Source organism: Euprymna scolopes, chromosome 8 (assembly GCF_053919585.1).
Source record: "Euprymna scolopes isolate OS-2025 chromosome 8, ASM5391958v1, whole genome shotgun sequence".
NCBI lineage: Eukaryota > Metazoa > Mollusca > Cephalopoda > Sepiida > Sepiolidae > Euprymna > Euprymna scolopes.
The window spans coordinates 101,892,089-101,916,606 of record NC_136489.1 but is presented as its reverse complement, the minus strand read 5'-3'; the positions used below and the strand labels follow the sequence as shown (position 1 = coordinate 101,916,606).

General features: G+C 32.6%; 1 protein-coding gene across 2 annotated transcripts in view; it reads right to left on the bottom strand.

The window, feature by feature from the left end:
• The window catches only part of LOC145283674 (transmembrane anterior posterior transformation protein 1 homolog), a 132,009-nt gene that overhangs the window by 39,832 nt on the left and 67,659 nt on the right, over window positions 1-24,518 (bottom strand). For both annotated transcript variants that reach the window (XM_080132686.1, XM_080132687.1), the window contains exons 3-4: window positions 14,099-14,223; window positions 3,391-3,553 (exon numbers count right to left, since the gene is read on the bottom strand). In XM_080132686.1, the coding sequence (XP_079988812.1) occupies window positions 3,391-3,553; window positions 14,099-14,223 (288 nt within the window). The remainder of the gene's footprint in view (window positions 1-3,390; window positions 3,554-14,098; window positions 14,224-24,518) is intronic.

The following is a 24,518-nucleotide window of genomic DNA, read 5'->3' as shown; positions in this document are numbered from 1 at the left end:
TGGGTTGATGCACTGTCCACTAGCCTTTTGAGCTGATGCGCTACCTACTAGCTTTTTGGGTTGATGTACCATCCACTAGCTTTATGGGCTGATGCACTGCCCACTAGCTTCTTGAACAGAGCGCAAAAAAAAAAGTCTTTAACCTAATATGTCCTCTACTGTCTGTCAAGCTTCAGCCCCATCACCAGTTGCATTCTTGTGCTTGTAAAACAAGTACTTTCATGGAATGTGCACCATTTGTACCATTTGTACCCTCTAAAATATAAATACCCCTCGACCAATCCAACTAGCAGCAAAATAACACCCCTTCATTATAGAGGTTCCCAGATGCCATAAAACTTTCTGCTCCAATAACTTCTTTTCTCAGACTGCTTGTCTTTGGAATTACCTTAGTTCCCCCCAACTGTACCAACATGAAGAAATTTAAATGTAATATGAATAAACATCTTGCTGCACAACTTCTTACATAGGATGGTCCTTATAAATCCGGACCCTAATATAAAGATCCTTTAAATCTGACCCCTAATCATGTATGTCCTTTTGGGGATAAAAGTAAATGAAATAAAAAGAACTTTTTGACTTTCTTTTTAAATGCCCACTCACCAGGCCTCTGCTGGATAAGTATGAAGAGAACTGGGACCTTGGGGAGGCTTATTGCCACTCAAATTCCAGTGAAGACCAATAGTCGCTGCTAACAAGAAATCAATGGCAAGCAGCTGTTGCAATAATGCAAATTTATTTGCAAATGTTATCGAAAGAGGTGGAGAGTACTGGAAACCTGGGGAGACTTGTTGTCATTCAGCTTCCAAGGAACACCACAGGCGGTTTTCAAGGAGAGATCTTTGATGATCTGTGTGAGCCAATAATAATAAATTTGTAGATTTACACTCAGCTAAATCCCCAGTCCAAAATGAAATATTACTTAAAAAAAAAAAAAAAAAAAAAAAAGTGCTTCCCAGCTGACTCCGGTATCGTCGTCAGCAAGTCCAGCATGAGCAGGTTCTTGATGGGCCGTTCCCCTTGGGTGGTCCAATTTGCCAAATTTGATTTGCACTATTAACGATTACTATGTTGTCCTATTGACTACTGTACACTCTTTAACCCTTATCCTCGAGTGGCCTCTGGGCCTTGATAAGTGGGGACTTCTTTGTAAAAAAAAAAAAAAAAAAAAAATGTCCCATTCCAGAAATTAATGAAATACAGGAATGGGTATTATTCTCATTTCGTTGTCATATTCACTGGCATGCAGTGCACAAGTTTTAAAAATTCATTTCTAAATCAACTTATCTCTGGCCAGATCTTTATTTATCCCTCAAGCTCATTCTCATCAGTTCCTCTCGTTTTTCTTGGCCTTCCCCTGTGAACTGGACCTACAACCCCAACTGTTATAAATCAGCTAATTTAAAAACTCTCATTCATTCTTACAAAGCCTGTTCTACACATATCTTGTTATACTGTCTAGATTTAAACCCATTAAAGTCAAATATATCTAATTTTTTTACTCCCAAGTTGAAACTTTGTGTAATGACTAAATATAGATTAAAATACACAAATTGAAAGAGAAAAAAAAAATTTAGAAAACAAAATATTGACTCCTATAAATAGGTCACTAGATATGTGCGATATATTTTAGAAATCAAAAGGATAGAACTTACATTACATGTTAAGGAGCAAAGCAGTTCACACAAAAGAGTTTCATTACAGTTTTGGCAATAAGTTAGTGGCTTGTTATTGCAACACTCATTTATATAAATTCATACATCATTAAACAAATAGAATTTTAGTAAATTTCACAAGAATTTTAAAGAGAAATTGATGAATATAAATGAATTTTGTCCTCTTCAGACTAATTATGCAAGCAGTACTATTATATATTATCTTATAGATTTTTTTAAAAGAAATTATTTGGTGTCCTTCGGGACGTTCTTCTGAGGCTATCAGATCTAAACTGTCTTGAAACACATCCGTTGTCTCTAAATTAATGAAATTATGAGACAACTTTATGTGTGTGCGTGTGCCTATGTATGTATTTCTTATGTCAATATAACTTTGGTAATTACACACTGAATTATATTTTCTTTATTTACGATAATCATATATTTATTTTATTCAAATATTTATTGTAATCATTAGTAAAAACTAAAACATTTTTTTTTTTTACATCCTATTTATAACAAGTCAGCCATTTTAATTTTTTGTTAATAGTTGGAAAAAAGTTACCTTTAAATCTTTGAAATATGAAAGCATGGTTGAATAAATTGCTGATAGAAAGTAATTTTTGTCTTTAAAATCCTTAGCAGGTCACCATGTATCACCCCCCCCCCCCCAGAGTTTTGGAAGCTATTAGCACCCAATAATTTTGTATAGATTAAAACCTATCTTAAACTTAGTTATTATTTTATAATAAATTGATTAATTCCTAGCTTCAAAATTCTTACTCATTCAAAAAATCAAAAGTTTTGGAAGCTAATTACACTCAATAATTTTATAGAGATTAAAGCTGAACAAAATTAATCATCTATATATATAAAAGCGAAAATGTATGTATGTATGTATGTATGTATGTATGTACGCTTTTCCTCGATGTCCACAAAAGGCTTCTTTCAGAGAAGCGCTCGCTCACTTCACAACTTCTTAAAACTTTATATCATCTATAAATTGTAATATCTCACTTAACCACGGAGCTCGCCTGTCTATTTAATTTTATTGACTTTCAAACGTTAATTATTCCACATTTCCTGCATCGGCACGCGTTACATTCGGTTTTCGGTATAAACAAAAAGTGAAACTCGACTCTAATTACTATTTCGAGACGAGACGCTCCCCCTAATAAACAGGGAGCGGGTTTTTAAAAACAAACAAACCGATTTATTGACCTCATTAAAAACTGTCCCGCACAAAATGCTAACTGCTGAATACCTATCGCCGTCACGTCAATCGAAAACGCGCACCTGTTTTTTTTTTTCACACTTTACTATTTTCCAACTGCGCGTTGTCAAGGCTTCGTTTTTTTTTCACGGGCACCTGTTTTTTTTTTTTTCAAATTTCGGGGTTTTTTTTTCACACACACCTACAAACACCCGGGCAACGCCGGGTACCCCACGCTAGTTGTTTTATAAAAATTTGGTTCAATTAATAATTTAATGACCAAACAATACAGTAATGATTAAATTTAACATTCACAATTCAATTAAAAATAATTTAATAAAAAAAGAAAAAGGCATATAAAAAATGAGAAACAAAAATGAAAGTGAAGACAATGCAGAGTAGGAAACGAGTTATACATAAAGTGAAATTTGTTTTTCCATGTCATAGAAATTAGGAGAGAGAAAGGATACCCCTGCCCCCAAGTTTTTGATGTGCTGTTAAAAATAAAATTAGGCAACTTACTTCAACAATGTTATAGAAGACGTAAAGTTTAAGAACTGCTTGTCCTCGGATGATGTGATACATCATCGAAATATCCAAATAATTGAGAAGACAACAACTTATCACAATGATGATGCCTTTTAGAATGTCACAGGTTTGAGCAGGCTCCAGGATCTTTCGGGAACTGCAATTGGACAATTGTGAAAAATAAATTTTAAAATTAAATTAAGGAAAAAGAAATTAAAAAACAATTTAAAAAAATATAACTTATCAACATATGACTCAAGATGTATTTTTATTCATTAGTCTGTAATGTATTTTAAAATTACCTATTTCAAATAGTTTTTTTTTCTGTAGCTAACAGAATAAAAAGGGGTCAGTAAAGAAGTATGGAATAAATAAATAAATGTTACCAAAGGCAAGATAAATCACTTTTCTACCTATCTGGATAAGTTTATTTGCGTTTTAAAGCATTTTTGGTTCAAAACAAACCAAGTGTCCACTGTTCAGTGAGAATGAAAACAAATAGCTGCAATAAACATTGCTTGATCACTCTTTAGAATGACTCCAAAATCAAAAATTAAACAAAATACTGATAGGATATTACATTTTTGCATTATTTGTAACATTTATTGGGTGTTTTTTTTTAACAGTATCTTATTTAATTTTTAATTCTTTTGAGCGATTATTAAGGATCTTTGAGCAATGTTTATGGCAGCCATGTTTTTGTTTCTTTCTAACTGAACAAAGTGTACATTGTTATTTTTTTTTTAACCAAAATTGCTTTAAAATATCTTAAAATACAAATAAACTTTTTGATGACATTTATTTGTTGTATATTTGTTTTCAACCCCCTTTTTTGTTCTTTTAACTACATTAAAAATACCCTAGTTTTCAATGAATAAATTGTGAATTTACCATGATATTGTTTATAACAATAAATTCGTAGTACTATCATAATTTGTTAAAATACTGAATCTAGAAACATTATTTAATATATATTTACTTAAAACGAACCACATACATTACAACTTGTTGTATCATTAATATAAGTAAAATAAATAAAAATACAATGTTTAATGTGATTTACTAAAAGTAAACAAAAAAGGAATAGATATTCTGAAAGATACCATTTCATGGTAACGGATCTTTCTCAATTTAGGGAATGGTCTTTTCTACCGAGAAAAGGAAACCAAAAGAGTAAATATGGAGAGCGGAGTTTAATCCTCTTAAACAACTATGATAATCAAAAATTAATAAGTGACTAAATATTTGTTTGAAAGCCAAAACACTATTTTATGAGCTTAGCCAGAAAAATCTGAATTAGACCTTAGTAAGAACTTGTGTTCTTGCGAAACTGAACATACTTGACACTGGAAAGAGTATGAAGCCAGATAATATTCCCAATATTCTGCTTAATCAGTGCACTCGCTCATTATTGAAGCTCTTAGCTTATCTGTTTAGCCTGTTATCCATATCTGGTCACATGCCTCTTCTGTGGAAGATATTCACCGTGGTTCTGTTTTACAAGCGCAAAGACCAAAATTATCTATTGTCCAATTTCTCTGACCTCTTGTCTTGGCAAGGTCATGGATCACATTGTGAGTGCCTTACTTCATAAAATAAACTAACCCATACGTCTCAATTCGGTTTTCTAAAATTGTATTGCTGCAGAACAAGCTACTTGTTTTTATCAGCACTTGGCATCAGAATGTGAGGTTAAGAAGTGTACAATTTCAGCATTTTGGGATCTTACCAAAGCATTTGAAATCGTTCCTGCACCAGAAACTATTCTCATTTGGCATCTGAGGCTCTTTTCTTGGAACTACAACTGTCTGATTGGCTGCAGGGAATTTTGGTTGCTGGCTGTTTATCGGATGAGCTTCCTGTCTCAGTGGGGGTACCGCAGGGAAATTGCACTAACATTATTTTTGCTCTTCATCAACAACCTGTTGACATTAATGGACAGTGCACCATCTCATTTTAACTGTGACAACTTGACTGTGTTCCGAAGCTGCTATGTCAACGACACACAAATTTCTGTGTCACACCCAAACCCTTACATAGCATTGGTATATCTGCAGTTACTGCTTGTTTTTGCATCTGAGTGGGAAAGGGACTGGGATATGTTGTATAACCTGCAAAAAAAAAGTTGCACTATTGTCCTTTAGATGCCTCTCTCCTGTCCCTATTTGTGGGATTTGGTTGCAAGACATATTTGTGTCATTCTCAAAATGTCATAACTATCAGAAAGTAATAATATCTAGCAATCTCAGGTTTGATGACCACTTGTCTTGTGTATCCAACAGGATTAATAGGGAGCTTTACGTGTTGCGTATCCTGAGCCACCAAATTCCTCATGAATGGCATTTGCTGACTAGGCTTTACAAGGCAATGATTCATCCCCACTTGCAATATGGGTCCATAGTGTTCGTCTGAGTTAGCAGGATGTCCTCCGATTCTCTTGAGCGTCTACAACATCGTGTTATCAGATATATATTATCGCAACCCTGTTCCCTCTGCGTAGATTAGATCTGCTGTCTACTTGCCGGAATGTGACGGTTGCATCTGTTGCCTACAGATTATTTCATGGTTCTTGCCCCACCAGAATGCTTGAATATCATCCTGTGCTGTGTCTGGACAGACAACACCTGCAACAAAACCAATTGCATAATCACACCAGTATTTGCTCAGAGATCTACTGGTGATCTCCTTTTGCATCGTGTTCTGAATGTGCTGCTTTAGAACTGTGTAAATGAACATGTATCTACATTTTCAGAGTTCTGTATTGTCTAATTACTGTGATGTTCCTAAATTTTATACATTCCCTAATTAGTTCGGCAACCTCTGTCTATTGATAACATTTTTTTATGACCAGGGCTTTAAAAAAAAAAAAAAAAAAAAAGAAAAAAAAGAAAGAAAGGAAACCTGCCTAAGCATTTGAGATTTATGAAAATTTCCATGCAACTTCCAAATGTTTTTGATATCTTAACTAGTTTTTTTTTAAAATTGGAATTTGAAAGAAATTTGTAATAGGATGATAAAGTAAATGTTTTTGAACAATTATAAAACTGAATATTTATGTCAATTGTATTGTAATATATTATTGACTAATATATTTTAACCTCTTCATTTTTTATTTTAAATTTGTCAATTTCTATTATGAATTGTGAATTACTTAGGACCTCTATCTAGTTATGGCTGATGGAACAAGAGAACACTACCCCCCCCCCCCGCCAATAAAGTAAATAAAGGGTTCTGCTCGAAATTCCGTCCAAATTCCCGAGTTTGACAGAAACATTCCCAAGTTCGACAATAAAGTCAGAGGTTACATCACCCGAAATGTTGTGAAAATCACATTAAAGATGAGAACAGTAGTTCAATGAATCCAAATAATACGAATACCCAATCCTCATCTAAAAAATTCAGAAACGTTCTATTATGAAATAACTCTCCTTAAAAAAAAAATGGAAAAAAAAGTCACTTGGAACAATATAAAAAGGGTTGATGTAATATTTTCTTGATGAAAATTAGTTTAATCTAAATCGTCCAAATGAAAATTATTAAAAAAAAATTAATGAAATAAAAGGACATATTCCCAAAGAGATCATTTTAAGATTTGGTGGAAGGAGTATAAATGTATGAGGAATCCTCCTCCCAGAAGGTTACACTCAAGGGAGGTAATTTGAAACAAAGGAAGTTCTGACTTCTTGTATTAAAAGTTATTGGAATGAAATGCCAGTTGCTGTTACACTCTCTGGATCTAGTATCATCAATGCAAGATTAAATCCACTGATAGTATTAGAAATTTCTTTTTCTTTAAGCCAAGAAATCATCACTTATTAAGGCCAGAAGCCACTTGAGGATAAAGGTTCATGGGATGGAAGGGTTGTTGAAGAATATTATGAGAAGATTGAAAATGATGAATAGAATTGGCATGCTTTGAATACTTATGGAAATGGTTTCTGACATATTTGTTGACATTGGAATTGTAAGCTGCAGAGAAGCAGTCCCATGCTAATGTGTTTCACATGTAAGTACTTCTTAGAAAGAAACTGTTGATGGAAATTGCATTTGATGATAGGCACATAAAAGTCATCTACAGTTGTGGCACAAGACAAGTTCTTTCTAAAAATGTCTTGGATTTTCCTCCGAAAATGGCTTTGCCATCAAAGGAGATGAGGTGGTATGTTTCTGTATCGCATCAGTGACCTCTTTACGGTTTCAGACAAACCTTTTGTTTGTTGCATGGAAACGCTTAAAATTTTTGTATCAATATATTTCTGTAATAGGATCTTGTGGGATTTGCAAATAACTTAAGTTTGTATAAATGCTATAACATTAAAAAAAAAAAAAAAAAAAAAAAATTTTTTCACCCCATTTAAACAATATTAGTCCATCAAAGACAGAAGAAATATGAGATGCAATTAATGTGCCTAAACAATCTTTTTGGGTACTTATTAGTCACAAGTGAAAATTGCAAGTAAAAAGATGCTTTGATGTAGTTACATATTATGCAGAAATATCCTCATCAAAAATTAGAAAAAAAAAAAAAAAAAATTATCGAATTGGAGATTGCCTAGAACATTTTATTAAAAATAAAAATCTGTCTTACATTTTTTTCGATCCGCCATTGACAAAAGCAGAAGTACCGGTTGCCAAAATAACAGACTGCATTACCTCCCCTGTTTTTAGAGTTACAGTAGAACTCCAGAATACAGTGATCATGGGATACGGTTTTTAAAAGGCTTACCATGTGGAATACAATGATTTTCCAGCCACTGGTTACAGTATTTGCTCCACCTTACGGTGTTATTTGATTATATACATATGTATTATATACTGTACTGTATTTTGTTACTAATTTTTAATATATACTGTATAAAATTTTGCTTAGACCCCACCATATGGCGATTTCACCTTACGATCCCAACCCCGGAACAGATTAATGCCATATCCCAGGGTTCTACTATATCTTCAATATTACTTAATTTGATAAAACTGCAATTTATGATAAAATTGACTTTTTACTTGTAATTAATCTTTTACTGAATCATTTTTTTCTAAATTTTGTTGAGGATACTTATTTTTGCATGCTATGCAAGTACATAAAGTGTTGTGATTAATAATATATAATCACCAATTTTTTTTTTTTTTTTATTAAAAATACTTTTTTAGTTAATGTTTTCAGAACTTATAAAGTGGAAAGATGTGAGTAACCAATGGTAAAAAAAACCTAAAACTTGGAAACCGTGTGTGTGTGTGTGTGTATATATAGACAGAGGGCAGCACAAAAAAAAAAGCAAACTTTTTCCTCTAAACAATTCCAATAACTTTAAACTAAGTCAAAATTAAGAAAAAGACATATGCGTGGCGTTGGGGTGGATAGAAGAAACAGGAAGTCACTTAGCTGGGGAAAATCAGTGCAAAAGTGTGAAAATATAAAAAAAATGGAATTTGCTAGCTAGAGGTCAGTATTACAAATATGCATGCATAACATAATAGCTATTGGTTCATGTTTTAATTTTTAGCCTTAGAGCAAACATGTCTTCATAGCTCAGGCATTAACATCAAAGGAAAAAATAAATCTTAAGCTAAACATTTTGGTTTCAATTCTCGTGGTGCGCAGGAGTCATTTAAAAATTTTTTTAAAAACTTCTTTGTATGTATGTTTGTATGCCTGCCTGAAACTTTCAACAGAGGCGACAGATTTTCACAAGATCGATATCGTTTTGAAGCTCGATCCTTCGGACAACAAATATGAAAAAATTGGCTCAAAACATTAATTTCTTCACCCTCAACTGGGTACTTTTCTGCAGGGAGGTGGGGTCGCTTTTTTTGCCAATATTTTCAAAAATCATCCCCTCTTTTCGATTTACTAGCCTTAATTTAAACTTTCACCACTTCTGGTTTGGCAATGGACACAACGGCAAAGGAGTCACATTTTTTTTTTTTCCTCCTTCGTGGTACGGGTTCGGGCTTGCCTGCCTACTACCACTTTTTTTTTTTTTTTTTTGCTCAACACACACTTCCAAACACCTGGGCAATGCTGGGCATCCAGGCAAGTATAATAATAAATACCAAATCTGCATTAATCAAAATATCATATTTAAGCGTATTTTATGACCGGGCAATGCTAAGAGGCCTGCTAGTATATATATAAAACAAGAAAACTTGATAAAAATTAAATTACAATATTTATTAATCCATCAAAAGTTAAAACAAGGTATAATAATAAAAAAAAAAAATCTTAACTTATGGATTTTCTATTTTTCTTCTGTTTGAAGTTTAAAGAGTATTATTTCATAGATTATTTGTTTCATTCAAATTTAACTGACCGTTTGGATTTTAATTTAATTCATTCAGTCTTTGGATTTCAGATTTGTCCTTACAGAGTTCCATTCCATTAATGAACTGACTGATTATTTGATCTTTATTTCCTTTTATTGAAAATTTTTTATATATATTTTTAAACTAATCAGTGATACATATTTTACTTAACTTAATCCTCTGATGAAAAGAGTCCATCTTTGAAAATTCATAGGTTAAAATATTTTTCTTTATTATAATTCTTTGAATTTTTGATGGATTAATAAATATTGCAATTTATTTAATTTTTATTTTCATCATCAATTTTTCTTGTTTGTTTAAATTGGATTTTCTATTATCTTGTGCGAGCCCTTTCTAGTCTTGCACAAAAACACACGTTCACATCTCAAGCCATTTTTCTTGTCATACACATACGCGCACACAAACATATGCGCGCACGTACACACACGTAGATATATTCACGTTCACGTACATACACTCACATTCACGTGCATACACACACACACACACACGCTAACATACACACACATGGACAACGTCACTTCCCTTTTAAAGGAAATCCACACATGCGCAAAAGACCACTGGAAACAAACTACAAAAGCAAGAGATCTGAGCTTTTCCTTCTTTTCGATTCGGCTCTCGACCTGGGCAGTTGACGGACCAATCGCTCCCTGCGGGGCTCACGAGTGCGCCTCACATCACCTGCTACTATGTGTAGGGCAAGAGCCTACTTACAGTACGTAAACCTTACACACTTTCTCTCTCTACAACAATAGACTTTCCCTCTCACCAGCTAACAGCGAGAGACGCACGCCAAACTAAACATGTGCTGTACCCTTTTCTTTCATTTGTTTCTTCATGAAATAAACTCTAGTTCGTTTAATTCAATTTAACATTTTCGTTTCTTCCTCAAAACAATTCATTTTTCCTAACCACTGGGGGATATATACCAGTCCACTACAATCTTAATAGGTTCAAATATATAGATAATATTTGTCTTTGCAATTTTAATTCTGTATTGGGAAGGATATGGACTCATAGCCCCTTTCCCTCACCTTATGAGCGAAATACAACTTGCATTTAATTAATCATATGCAGTGAATTAATTACAATTGATATTAGATTTTGGTATGAGGTAAATCAAAGCAGTTGATCTGCAGTTAAACAAAATGAAATCTTAATAGGGTCAAGACAGTACTTTGATATGATTTTCTTGGTATTCTTTCAGATTAGAATGTAGCATCACACTGTAACCAATTAGTGTGACCAGGCTGGGATGGTTGTGTTGTCAACCTTGTTACAAGGGTGTTAACTAAGTTCCAGTGGCTACACTTTTATGTTCGTCTATTGATGGACCCTTCAAAAAGGCTGTATGTTGTCAGTTGTTGGGGTTGAGTTCTTCCTTTACAGGTGCACTGTCAGCAAACATGTTAAACAGTAATACAGATGAAAATACTGTTAAAGAAAATTTTTAGTTTTTATATAACATTGGACAAAAATGAAAATAGTAAAAAAAGAAAAACTGTTTGATATACTTACATATCATGCAAAAATAAGGGATCAAGTAAAGAATAAATACCCTGTAGCAGATGCCGCCGCCTGGTGGCAACCGGCGCACATTTCAACTAACACTGGTGATTCGACCTTGACATTGGCACAAGCACATGGTGTCAGTTGTTTGTAAACACGTCAAATAGCAAACATGCTCGAATATTCACCAGCAATTCTTTTTTTAAAAATATATTTACAAAACTTTTGAAGATTTAAAAGAAAAAAAATATATTTACAAAACATTTTTTTAAGTAAGTAACAAAACGAATGTATTTAAATAAAAGATATTTAAATAAATGGGTGTCTTTCTGTTTCGGATTTTTGCGACCAAGATTGATTTTTATGTACCGTGTTTTTTTTTCTGTGTGCGTTTTTAAGACAATTTAATATCTATTTAATTATTCTTTAAAACATTAACTTCAGTGATAATATATTTTTAAAATAATATTTTTAAATATTAAATTTTGACGAATATTCGCAAGCAAGATTCTTTTAGAAATAAAAAGATAAATGGGTGTCTTTCTGAGTGCGTTTTTTTTTTAATAAAAATAAAAATTATAAAAAGATTTCTATCTTGTGATATTACATTTCATCTTTATAAAAATAAATTATAAAAAGATATGTGAATAAAATAATATATTTTTTAAATCTCGATTGTTTATACTTGTGATTTTATTATGCATAAAAATTGCCTCGGCCTAGAAGGATTTCTCCTTCACTGACCACCGACATACATCGCACTTTAAATAAATATTGAATTGTATTAAAAACATACACAGAAAAAAAAAAAAAATGGCCCAAACCATATAGAATGAACCTTTTTTTTTATAAGTTTTATTCAAACAGTCTTTATTTGAACTTAATGGACTGGTTTTTATTTTTGTTTTGTTTTTTTTGTATTTATTAACTGTTTTATTCTTTTTATCAAACAAAAATAGAACTTTTATAATGAAATATATATTATGGACTGTTTTTCAAACATCGAAATTTTAAAATTAAAGTTTTATTTAAAAAAATAAAAAGAAAAAGACAAGGTGTTTTTTCTTTGAGATATTTTTTTTTCACCATTTATCACTTTGAAATTTTATTCAACAATGAAATGATAAAAAAAAACTTAAAAAATTATTATAAAATATCTATAAAGTCTATTTTTTATGTTTGTAAAATGTTGTTGAAAGTTCAAATAAAGTTTATAATTTAATTGAAAAAAACAAAAAACACCTTGTCTTTTTTTTTTTATAAATAAAACTAACTTTAATTTTAAAATTTCGATGTTTGAAAAACAGTCCATAATATATATGTCATTGTAAAAGTTCTATTTTTGCTTGATAAAAAGAATAAAACAGTTATTAAAAAGTTCTGTAAATATATTAAAAACGCCCTCAGAAAGATACCCATTTATTTAAATATCTTTTAGTTTAAAAAAAATCTTGCTCGCGAATATTTGTCCAAATTACATATTTAAAAATATTATTTTAAAAATATATTAATTGTCGCTGAAGTTAATGTTTTAAAGAATAAATAAATATTGAATTGTCTTAAAAACGCACACAGACTCCCTCCCCCAAAAAAAAAACACGGTACATAAAAATCAATCTGGGTCGCAAAAATCCGAAACAGAAAGACACCCATTTATTTAAATATCTTTTATTTAAATACATTCGTTTTGTTACTTACTTAAAAAAATGTTTTGTAAATATATATTTTTCTTTTTAAATCTTCAAAAGTTTTGTAAATATATTAAAAGAAAAAAAATTGCTGGTGAATATTCAAGCATGTTTGCTATTTGACGTGTTTACAAACAACCGACACCATATGCTTGTGCCAATGTCAAGGTCGAATCACCGGTGTTAGTTGAAATGTGCGCCGGTCGCCGCCAGACGTCATTGTCTGCTACAGGGTATCTATTCTTTACTTGATCCAAAATAAGTATACTCACCAAAAATTAGGAACAACACTAATCTAACAAACAGCAGACTCTACCCCCATCCCCTACACTGTAGAGATTCCTAGATGCCGGAAAACCTAAACCTATTCAAATAGCCCCCCCCCCCCTCCCACCCCAACTGTTAGATTTTGGAATTCTCTCCCAGGTCCCTGCTCTCTTGACTGTATTGACACACAGAAGTCAAAGTGTAATGTGAACAGATATCATGCTGCTCAACTCCCTCAATAATAACTCAAAATAATTGGGACCAAATTTACAGGGGTTGCTATGTAGGGAGTTGAGCAGCAAGATATCTGTTCACATTACATTTTAACTTCTGTATGTCAGTACAATTAAGGAAGCAGAGACCTGGGATATAATTTTAAAGTTCAACAGTTTATTTCACCCCAAATAAAGCACAGTGGCATTTTAACATAAGGGCTAATCTATGTCAAAGTGGCACTGTGCCCTGTTTAGGGTGAAATAAGAAAAAACAATTTTTTAAATAAGTTTTTGTATTTTGTTAATCTGTCGTTTATTATTACAATGGTTAAATGACAGACTAACTTATCTCCCCCTGATTTATGGAATATCTGCTTTTAACAATGGTGGATTGGCAAAATATGATAAAACTGATTTTTGTTCTGAATTAAAATTCTATTTGTTATCTTTCTTAACTTTTTGCTGTAGATGTTTTGTAAATATACATTTTTTCTTTTGCTGTAGATACCTATTTTTTTCCGGATATATAAATATATTAAAGTTTTTCTTGTGTTCGATATAAGCAAATTTTTAAAATTAGAGGTTCATTTTTTTTTTTTTTTTTTTAAATTAAAAATCTGAACTAAACTACAAAAGGCAAAACTGTTGTGAAAGAGTGTGTATGGGGGGTGGGGGAAGGTATAGGTTGGAAATACTTACCCATACATAAAGAAACCACATGGATGTGTGAGGAGCTTGATGAGAGCCAAGCATATCCGCAAGGGCAGGAACGTAAAAATGAACAAAAATGCATCAACACACTGGAAGAAGCCATAGATTATAAACTGAAAAAAAAAAAAACATAAATCACAATACGAATTAAATGCAAAACAGGAAGAAAACGTTACCAGTATTAATTTTAAAGAAACTTTATAACATGCTTGAACTAAGATTAACATTCTTATGTAATGTAATAATCATTTTTATAAAGGCGTCACCACTTATAAAGGCCTGGAGGCCACTCGAGGAGGTAAGGGCTAATGAGTGTACAGTAGTCAATGGTAAAAATATAGTAATTGTTAGTAGTGGAAATTTGGTAAATTGGATTACTTAAGGGGGACGGCTCATCAAGAACTTGTTTATGTTGGACTTGAAAACAACCATATTGTAGTCAGATGGAAAGCAGGAAAATGGAACAGAGTTCCATAGGTGTGCAGTTTTAAGAAAAAAGCTTTGTTCATGGAATCTACATTTAGGTTTAGGCACAGATAAAGAGTGGGGGTAATTATTGAATTATTGATAGTGGTTTCAGCTAGAAGAGTGTTGTGAAATTTAGGCTAGGGAGACTATAGATTGGAGCTTCAGACAAGCACTTGCCATTAAAATAACAATAAAGCAGAGACATGCTTGCAATGTGTCTTCTGTGAGAAAGAGGTTGCAGAGAAGAGGAAAGGGCATCCCTCACTAGGCTACAAAGTTTATTTTAAACTCTGTCAAGGCAGGATAAGCTGCTTCTTACAGCCCCTGACCAGATGTGGCAACAGTACTCCATCCTTGGACATACTTAGTTCTTTTACAGGTAGAGAATTAATTGCATCAGCAGTGAGATATCTACTGGAGGAGTAGAACAATCCCACCATTTTTCCAGTAGCCTTGGCAACAGAGGAGTAAAGGTCAGACTTAGAAGCTTGTCAAAATATGGAGCCTCCCTAAGACAAGAGCCATTCATTTCAATTGATGCCAGATGGGGATCAGAGCACTGATGATGGAAAGATAGAAACTTGGTTTTCGATGCATTAAAATTAACCAGGCACCTCTTTCCCCATTGTACCACGTCTTTACCTATTGCAACACGTGATCAAGATCAGAGGAGAGAGAATCAGAGAGAACTTGGTCATTTATGGCCTTTGAAGTGTTGCCATAAATGGTAGTGTCATCAGCATAAATGTCTATGAATGATCTTAGGATGCGATTTGGGAGATCATTGATGTAGATCAGGAAGAGACTTGGGCCCAGGATGGACCCCTGGGGGACTCCAGCATTAATACTGTAAGCTTCTGATTTCTGCCCATCAACCACTATTCTTATGAAACTATTAGAGAGAAATGATTTAATAATTGAAAAGACATTTCCAGCTATACCATAACTTAAGATTTTGTGGAGTAGACCTTTATGCCATACCCTATCAAAGGCCTTTGATATGTCAAGGGCAATTGCCCTAGAAAGGAAGCCTCCATTGAGAGATTCACTAATCCTATCAGATATAACTGTTAGCACATCTGCTATAGATATAGCAGAACGGAAACCATATTACATGTCACTGAGGAGGTTATTTTTGCTGAGGTGGATGACTACTTCTCTATTTAACACAGATTCCAGCAACTTACTCATGGCACACAGAAGATTGATTGGCTTTTTTTTTTGTATTTTACTTCAGAAGAGATCAAGGGGCTCCTTCCTCGAACTAACACTTGATTCCGTTATGATTTAAATTTATATTCGAAGGCTCTTTTAAGAATAGATACTGTTCCCTTTATGGCTGCTATCTGTATTTCATTACAGCTTGGTCTTCCAGGGATTGCTTCTAAGTATTTATGAAGATTCTTTTTTATTAAGCCAGTTGCTCCTATCACAACCGGTATAATGTTTATTTCTTTCAGAGACCATGTCGTTTTTATTGGCCTGTATTAAGAGGGAGATGAGCAATCACCTGAATTTTTGAATACGGGACACACTGATGAGGTTTTTCAGAAAGCAATTCTCCTTAAGACAACACTTGAACAGTTTTGTAAGTATGGAAGCTAGTTCTGGTTGAAGGTTTCAAAACTATAATAAGAATGCTCTCAGGGTCAGTTGCTTTATTGGAATCGAGGTTTTGATATTTGTATGTTGCATAGCATGTTTTCAGACACAGGAGGAAATAAAAGGAGTTGGCGAACGTGATCGCATAGGGTAGAATTAGCTGCAAAGTTTTTGGCAAAGCGTTTGGCTTTGTCCGATGCTGATGAGATTACCTCAGGTTCATTGATCAGGTTCCTTTTCACAAGAATATAATTGGTTGGTGTAAGTCATAAATACGAATGCGTAGAACAGCCTGGAGAGATGTTGAAAGACTAAAACTTAAGGATATTACCTGCTATGACCAGGAACAGCTGTTCATTAAGGCAACTTTAAATAAATATATTCCTTTCCCATACATGTCACATCCCTCAGAGTTCTTCATAATTGATTTTTGTAAGAAATTGAAGAATCTTTTATCGCATAATAATGTCTCAATGACATTCCCAAATTTGCAAGGAACTGGTTTAGACAATACCAGAATAACACTGCAATTGTATCTCTGCAATAAATGTCTCTTGCCCATCCGACCAGCAGCAAAAATCACTCCCCCTTAATTGGGAAAGTTATTTTATACCGTATAACTTCTTTCCTTGAACTGCTCACCTTTAAAAATCCGTCCCTGCTTTCCCATGATTGTAACAATATACAGAAACTTAAAAGTAATGTAAACAAACATCTTGTTGGTCAAATGCTCACCAAGATTGCTTTCTATAAATCTAATGCCTATCACAATTGGTTTTGTAGTATTATGCCTTTTTTTTTTTAGATACCCCCCCCCCCGAAAATAAAACAAATAACCAAAACTCAATATTCCAATTTATTGCATTTTTTTTTTTCAGTTTGCTTCATTGTCGTTGTGTCTCATCTTTCAAAATGGACTATTACCCATACATACAAATTGCTAACACTTACAAATATATATGACAGAAAAGAGAGTTTTTTTTAACCGGAGACGTCTTTCGTTATCCTCATCTGGGGCGAACGATGTCATTTTTATTTTTTTTGTATTATTTCACAAGTTTTTTTTTCTTCTCTTCTTTAATAATATCTATTACACGCACACACACACATATATCGCCAAAGAATGAGAGTTCATATAGAAACGCTGTTTTAATTTGAATAAAATAAAATATGCATCAAGTGTGCTTGAAAGCCAAATACAACGTAATATTAGGAAAATAAATAAATATTTTACTTGTTTGAAATTTATCACATAAATATATTTCAGAGGTATTCTCCATCTTCAGTGTGTTGTTTCTTTTTTTTTCCCTAATATTTCGTTGTATTTGGCTTTCAAGCGCGCTTGATGCGTCTTTTATTTTATTAAAATTAAAGCAACGTTTCTATATGAACTCTCATTCTTTGACGTTATTCTTGTGTTGGCTATGCACAGTTCAAACATTTCAAAACACGACCGCTAGAAACAATGCGCGGCTCTTTAAAAACTTCTTTCTCCAAATTAACAACATGGCAAGGAAGAAGAAAAGAAAAAAAAGAAACACACTGAAGATGGAGAATACTTCTGAAATATATTTGTGATAAATTTCAAACAAGTAAAATATTTGTTTATTTTCCTAATATTACGTTGTATTTGGCTTTCAAGCGCCCTTGATGCATATTTTATTATATATATATATATATATATATATGATGAAAATGATGGAAATAGTATTTCGACAAAATAGAGAAAATAAAAAGGAACAAACCGTATTATGTGTTCATCAACGTTTCGTCTTTATTTTGAGACTTCCTCTGGATGAATGATATATCTTTTTCCCAATAAGAATATTAACTTGCATTCATAGTTTTAAAATTACATTAACGACTATATGACGTCACTAAAATTTCTTCTCTTTAACAGCACCAGCCCTCCCCCTCCTTTTTGAATTTCCAACGTCTTTTTTCCGTTTCTCTGAAATAGAACTGCGTCACACTGTGCACGTGAAACATTTTCAAATATTTTGTATTGGTATTTTTTGTTTCTTAATCTCATTCATCCAGAGGAAGTCTCGAAATAAAGACGAAACGTTGATGAACACATAATATGGTTTGTTCCTTTTTATTTTCTCTCCCCCCTATTTTCTTTTTAAAAATCAAAATGCCATCATTCGTCCCTGATGAGGATAGCAAAAGACATCTAGGGTTAAAAAGAACTCTCTTCTGTCATGTATAAATTTTGTACCCCTAATAAACTTTTCTAAAAAGAACTTCTGAGCATGTCCCTCCCCCCTAAATGGCCGCTGGACATGCAAGACATCACTAGTGTTTTGAATTCACTAATCATCCATATTCACAAAGCTTTGAATTGGCTAAAAGTAGGTCACTTTCCATCACACAAACAATATAAGTGTAGTGAACTATTACTATGATGCTGCTACAGTATGCTTCCCTTATTTCTCTCTTTCTCCCTATTCTTCTACTTTTCCCTTCTTCTCTCAACATCACCAGAGGTTTCAGCTAATCAGAATAGAAGACTGTCCTGGAGGGAGATACAAAGAAGAAATCTGTCTCAGACATGCGCGAACGATAGAAGCATCAACATGCGACTGACCAGTTTCCCTGGGTAATGACTTTTATCGAAGAAAATGTACCATCCTCTTTGTACACCTAAATCTTGGAAACTTTTATAAAACATCATCAATCCTAAAGTCTCGTCACACTTAATTATAACGCAATGTTTTCTTTTCCACAACCTTTCTTTTTCAGCACTCTTGTTCTCTCTAATTTTGGAAGTGCCCCCAAAAGGGGGACCGACCGAAATGGTGACCCTTTTTCAAACGTCGTTAAAATTTATGGTAACCGCCATATAAGTCCAGAACAAATTTTTCTTGAGAGAATTTCATGGTAAAAAAAAAAAAAAAAAAAAAAAAAAAAAAAAACTTCATCCAAGATTATAATAATTAAAAAGACCAGTTTCCTTTATTAAAATTAATAACAATTAATAAGAACAGATATAAGAACAGATAATCTTAAAAGCGTCTATAAAAAGTGGTGCAAAACTGTTCTGTTCAAGGATGGGTGGGGGAATATATTTTACCCATCTTGAAATTACTATTTTTTTTTTAGTATACATATTATATACATACTATTGCTATAAGCTAGTTATATTGTATAGCTTTTGTTTATGAAATCGAAGGCATCATCATCATCATTATAAACTCATATATTCCTGTCCACATTGGCTGCCTGAAAGTCTGGGTCCAGATTTTTAAAAAGATATACTTCAAAAGATTTCCTTATTGACTTGTAAAACCATTTACACTTATAAAGGTTATTTATTACTTCATAAAAGACAGTTTTATTACTGCAATTATGAATTGTTCTGCGCTGTGCAATTACATAGTATATAATAATCCCACTGGCAATATTACATCAGGTTTTAATTCCACTAGAAAGCTATTAATCTTATTTTTAACTTGTAAATTTTTTGTTTGTACATAAAATTGATTGTATTGCAAATAGACTGATTTGGCATGAATTCTAGTTTCTGTGTAAGAGAAAGTTAGAAAGGAGTGAAATACACTGGAGAGCAGTGAAGGACTACATCCAAAGTGTGTATTGTTAAGATTTTTATGCCTGGTTCCATCAAATGAACAATACTATTAGGATGATTGTTGTATTTGGAATCAACAATAAAAACAAAAAGAAATTATAATTTTAAGCAAGACATAATGTCTTCAAACTTAATTGTAAAAGGTTACTTGGTGGTCAGCGACCCGGGGATCAATTGCATTCCCATACATGAGAACAAGTGGATTAAACAGATATATTTGAAACTAGCAGGACTTGTCCACGGCTTTGCCAGAGCTGGAATATAATAGAATAAGTATTAAAAATATCTGTAAAATATTTGATGTTTTAAAGTGTGTGTGTGTGTGTGGGGGGAATCAATGTTTGTGCATTGTTTTTTTTTGGGGGGGGGGGGGTCAGTTATTGTTTGTTCTGATGCTTCTAGACAATACAAATAGAAGTAAATAAATTTTAAAAATTAAAACTAAGACTTTGCATGAGGAAGTAATAGTAAATTTTTTAGACTGAGTGAAACATACTCTTACTTCCTCAAAGTATAACTGTTTTTGAAGAGTCAGTTTGATTGGAATTAATGTAGGAAATTATAATATTGTATAAAACTGACTTATAATTTCTGGAAGCATGCATTAGGTGATGGCTGAAAGTGTGTCCATATTGTAATATGTGTGGTGCTTGTGTATAGTCCTATGGTGTTTGACTTGAATGAAAAAAAAAAAAAAAAAAAAAAAAAAATCAACTTTATTATATATATATATATATATATATATATATATATATATATATTTGTAAATAAATAATCAAATTGAAAGTCAGTTGCTGATTAGAATTTAAAAGAGGAAGGTTGTCATACGACATGGATGACTTGATTTATACTCCAGAGAGATTCGCCACATGCGTGAAACCGAAATTCTGCCACTCATGGTTTTGTGCTCGTCTTTCAGCAGAAGAAACAGCATGACAGTCTCAACCCTTATTTGTTTGGCCGATCTCTTTGGTGGTCATTATTCTGATCTTTTTTTAAATTGAATCTTAATGATTTCTTTATACAGTTGGAGTCTGTCATCTGCTTGGTGATGCAATTAAAAACTGAATTATGTACTAACATCAAATACAATTACAAAAATACACATTTAAAATCTTACAAAGAATTCCATGTTTCTTTTTCTGGCATTATTCCTAAGCTATGGCGAGATCTGCAATAATAGATTTTTGTCTTCACTTAGTTTGATCACAAAGTCGGTTCAAGTGAAGGCCATTTTTATGAAGATCATAGTCTTGAGCATTTGTCCAATTCATCATTAACTTTCTTGTCGATTGCTTCCCCGAGACTTCAAATTTAAATGGTATCATCATCAGCCTATGTATATTTACTGCACAGGTTGTAATCGTCTCAATTGTTATCCTAGTCCAAAGTTGTTCAATTTAGTCAATGCTGCAACAAATGAATTCTTGTTCCAAACAAAACCCAAAACTTTAGTTTATAAACAAATAGTAAACGGTTTACTTTACTTTGGAGATTAAAATGGGACTCATTTTTTTAAGTTAAATTTTTGCCTTACCAAATCAGAATATAAGTCCAATCAACAGTCTTTTAGTTAAGAACTCTAGGCATCCGTCTTGTCTGAAGAGGCACACTGGTCACCAGCCCTCAGAAAAACCTACTGACAGAGAGCCGACTAACTTTCCATCTTCTAGAATCTTTACACCCCTGACTAGAAATTTTAGATTCTGGCCTTTGTAAGTGGTCACCATTTGACTACCCAGAAGCTGACTACTCTAGATATTGAATGGAGATAACGGCTAGATAATGTCCATTTAAAGAACTTATCTGCAGATAATCTCTGACATTATTTTTCTCAAGTCAGTTGCCTTCATTCTGAATTCCAATTAAGGTACTAATTTTATTTCAAACAAAGAAACACCTCGGTGGTCAGACTCCAGAGATATTTTCAAACCTATGTGACCACCGCTTTCTTGAACGAACATCTATCACCTACAACATTTGTTATTCCCATACACCGCAAAAAAAAGAAAAAGAAAAAAGGAAGCTCAATACATGTTCAAGCTATTTGAACTACCATTCCCTCGTTTTGCCCTTGATCCATGTGGTTTTGTAGCGACTTCAAATGCCATTGTTACAGAAATTTTAATAGTGTTATGCATTGCATTTGCAAATTTTTGAGATGAGGAATGGTCAATGTAAGTGACCGAAAAATACAATTGCAAATTACTTAAGTCTGACAGAATGAGAGCATGCTACCTCTGAAGTAAATAAAGAGTTCCGTTCGAAATTCTATGCAGATTTCTGCGTTTGACGGAGATTACGTTGATTGAAATTTTGTGAAAATGACACTCAAAATGAGACCAGTAGTTTGAAGAATTCAAACAAAATGAGTGCTATGTATATTTCCAAATTAATTTTGAGTTACCAGGGGCGGGTGGAGTGAAGGTGGTTTATCCGAATAAATCTGATAAAAATAAGTGCTAGTTGTAAAGACGTACTTATGTTTCAATATTTATATATTTACCTTTGAGATGCGGTAAATAATGACACAGCCAGTAACGTAAGGGGATGTTAAAATAAGGCGATGTTAAAATAAGGTAAGAACCTATTCACCTAAGCTGATGTTTAGTTTTAGAATGTTCTGGAGCTTTATGTTATCTTTTAACCCGGGCAACTTCGGGTAACCTTGCTAGTAATCAATAATATCAAAGGCCTTTGTTAAGTGTTAATTGCGGTTTTGTCATCATCATTGTCTGCTTATAGTCTGTAGATAAAGTGTGGAGATTAAAAAGATTTATCACATTGAAATGCACTTTTCAGAGAGAAAGAAAGAAATAGAGTGAAGAGAGAGAGAGCGAGAGAAAAAGGGTGAGATTAAGGGATAGAGAGGGTAGAAAAAGAGCACATTTTTTTTTATTATTTTTATTTTTAATTAGAGCGATTCTTAGCTAAAAAGCTACTAATTTTATCTTTTTTATTTAGTTCATCTGCTCAAAGAAAACTTTTCTCGTCCTTCACTCGTGTATTTATTCATGGGTGCGTGTGTGCGCGTATATATAAAGATTTTGCTAGATTCTAAAGTCCAACATTTTATTCAGCTTACTCTAACCAATTAATTTTTCAAAACAGAGATCCATGGAGGAAATATCAGGAATTCACATGCTAATATTGGTTGTTCCTCCATGAATAAAACAGATCTGTAAGGTTTTGTTAAAAAAAAAAAAAAAAAACTGGTAATCTTGGACTTTGGAATCTAGCAAAATTGTTATATATATATGCTCTGTTATATCTTAACAAGCATTGAACTTTGGAGTTAAAAAGATTGGTACATAAAAAGAATAGAAAATATATACAAAAGCATATATTTTCACATGCACACACATGAACATATATGTTCTGTCCCACAAAAGTTAGTAAGTAAAAAAAAAAACCTGCTGGACAAAACAATTTCTAGGTTTTAAAGAATGGAGAAAGCTGATAACAAGTCTTGACACCTCCCTGCTTAAATGAATTCAGAAAAAAAAAAAATCCTGCACATTTTCTTTTTTTTCTTTTTCTTTTTATTCTTTCTGTTTTTTGTACTGATTGATACATTTTTTTTTCTTCTGTTTTTGAACTTTCCAGTTCGAGATGTTTATATATACTATTTTTAACCTTCACGGAGACATTTTATATAAATATGGATATTTGATGAAAGGGTGTACACTCGTCGAAGAATAAAAAACGAACAAAATTTTTTTTTATTTGTTTCTGTTTCAATAAATTTGGTTTGGTTTTGTTGTTTTATGGCACATCAACCCTTTTGGGTTATTTAATGCCAAATAAAATACAATAATTTTGCATCAAGTTCTTTATATCTTTAAATATCTATTCATGGTGTTTGGTTTGGTTGTTCTGTAGATGAAAATTGTTTTTGTTGAGTTCGCAGAACATGATTAAGTTTCGCAATGTGAAAGGAAGAAACAAAAATATATTATCTATGTTTGGTGCATTTTAGGTCAAGAAGCCAGCATCTTCAGACAGCCTGATGTGGTCACAGCAGACATGAATAAAAGACTGCATACATAAATGTGGAAAGATTCTAGTGAATTGCTCATCTTTAAAATCAATAGTCTGTTCCTTACCGAACTTGACTTCCTTTAAAACAGATAGAAGTGATAGACCATAGTCAAGAGCAACACAAAGGCTCTTTTTTTCATTTCTTGTACTGAGGTAGAAAAGTAGGCACCACTCCTCTGCTAAGATTACTCCACTCATCTTTAATCCACGCTTTACAATGCTGAGTGTTTAGCAAAGTGGCACCAAAGACCACTTTTTGAGTCTTTGATATGACTCGATAGAGAATTAAACATTGGTCACCCAGCCCATTAATCAGTATGCCAAATGGCCACTATTAAAATACTGAAAAATGCTATTGATTTGCAACCAACCAAGTAGAATGACCTTTACTATAAACCCTGACCCTTGGACATTTGTTTTCTTTTCATCAAACAAACAACAGGAGGTGCTTTTGGATTCAATCAATTGAACGTCTGGTTTGAGAAATAAAATCAATGAAATAAACGTTGTACACTATGTAAATGTGACATTAAAGAAAAATAAATAAATAAAATAAATAAATAAAATAAATAATGAAGATTCCAAAAATTCAAAAGTTTTGCTTTTTTTTAATTAAAATTAATTTAGTTTTATAAATAAAAAAGAAAATGCATAAACAAACTAAAAATAAATTCGTTTATATTATGAAAACAGTGATGCTATAAA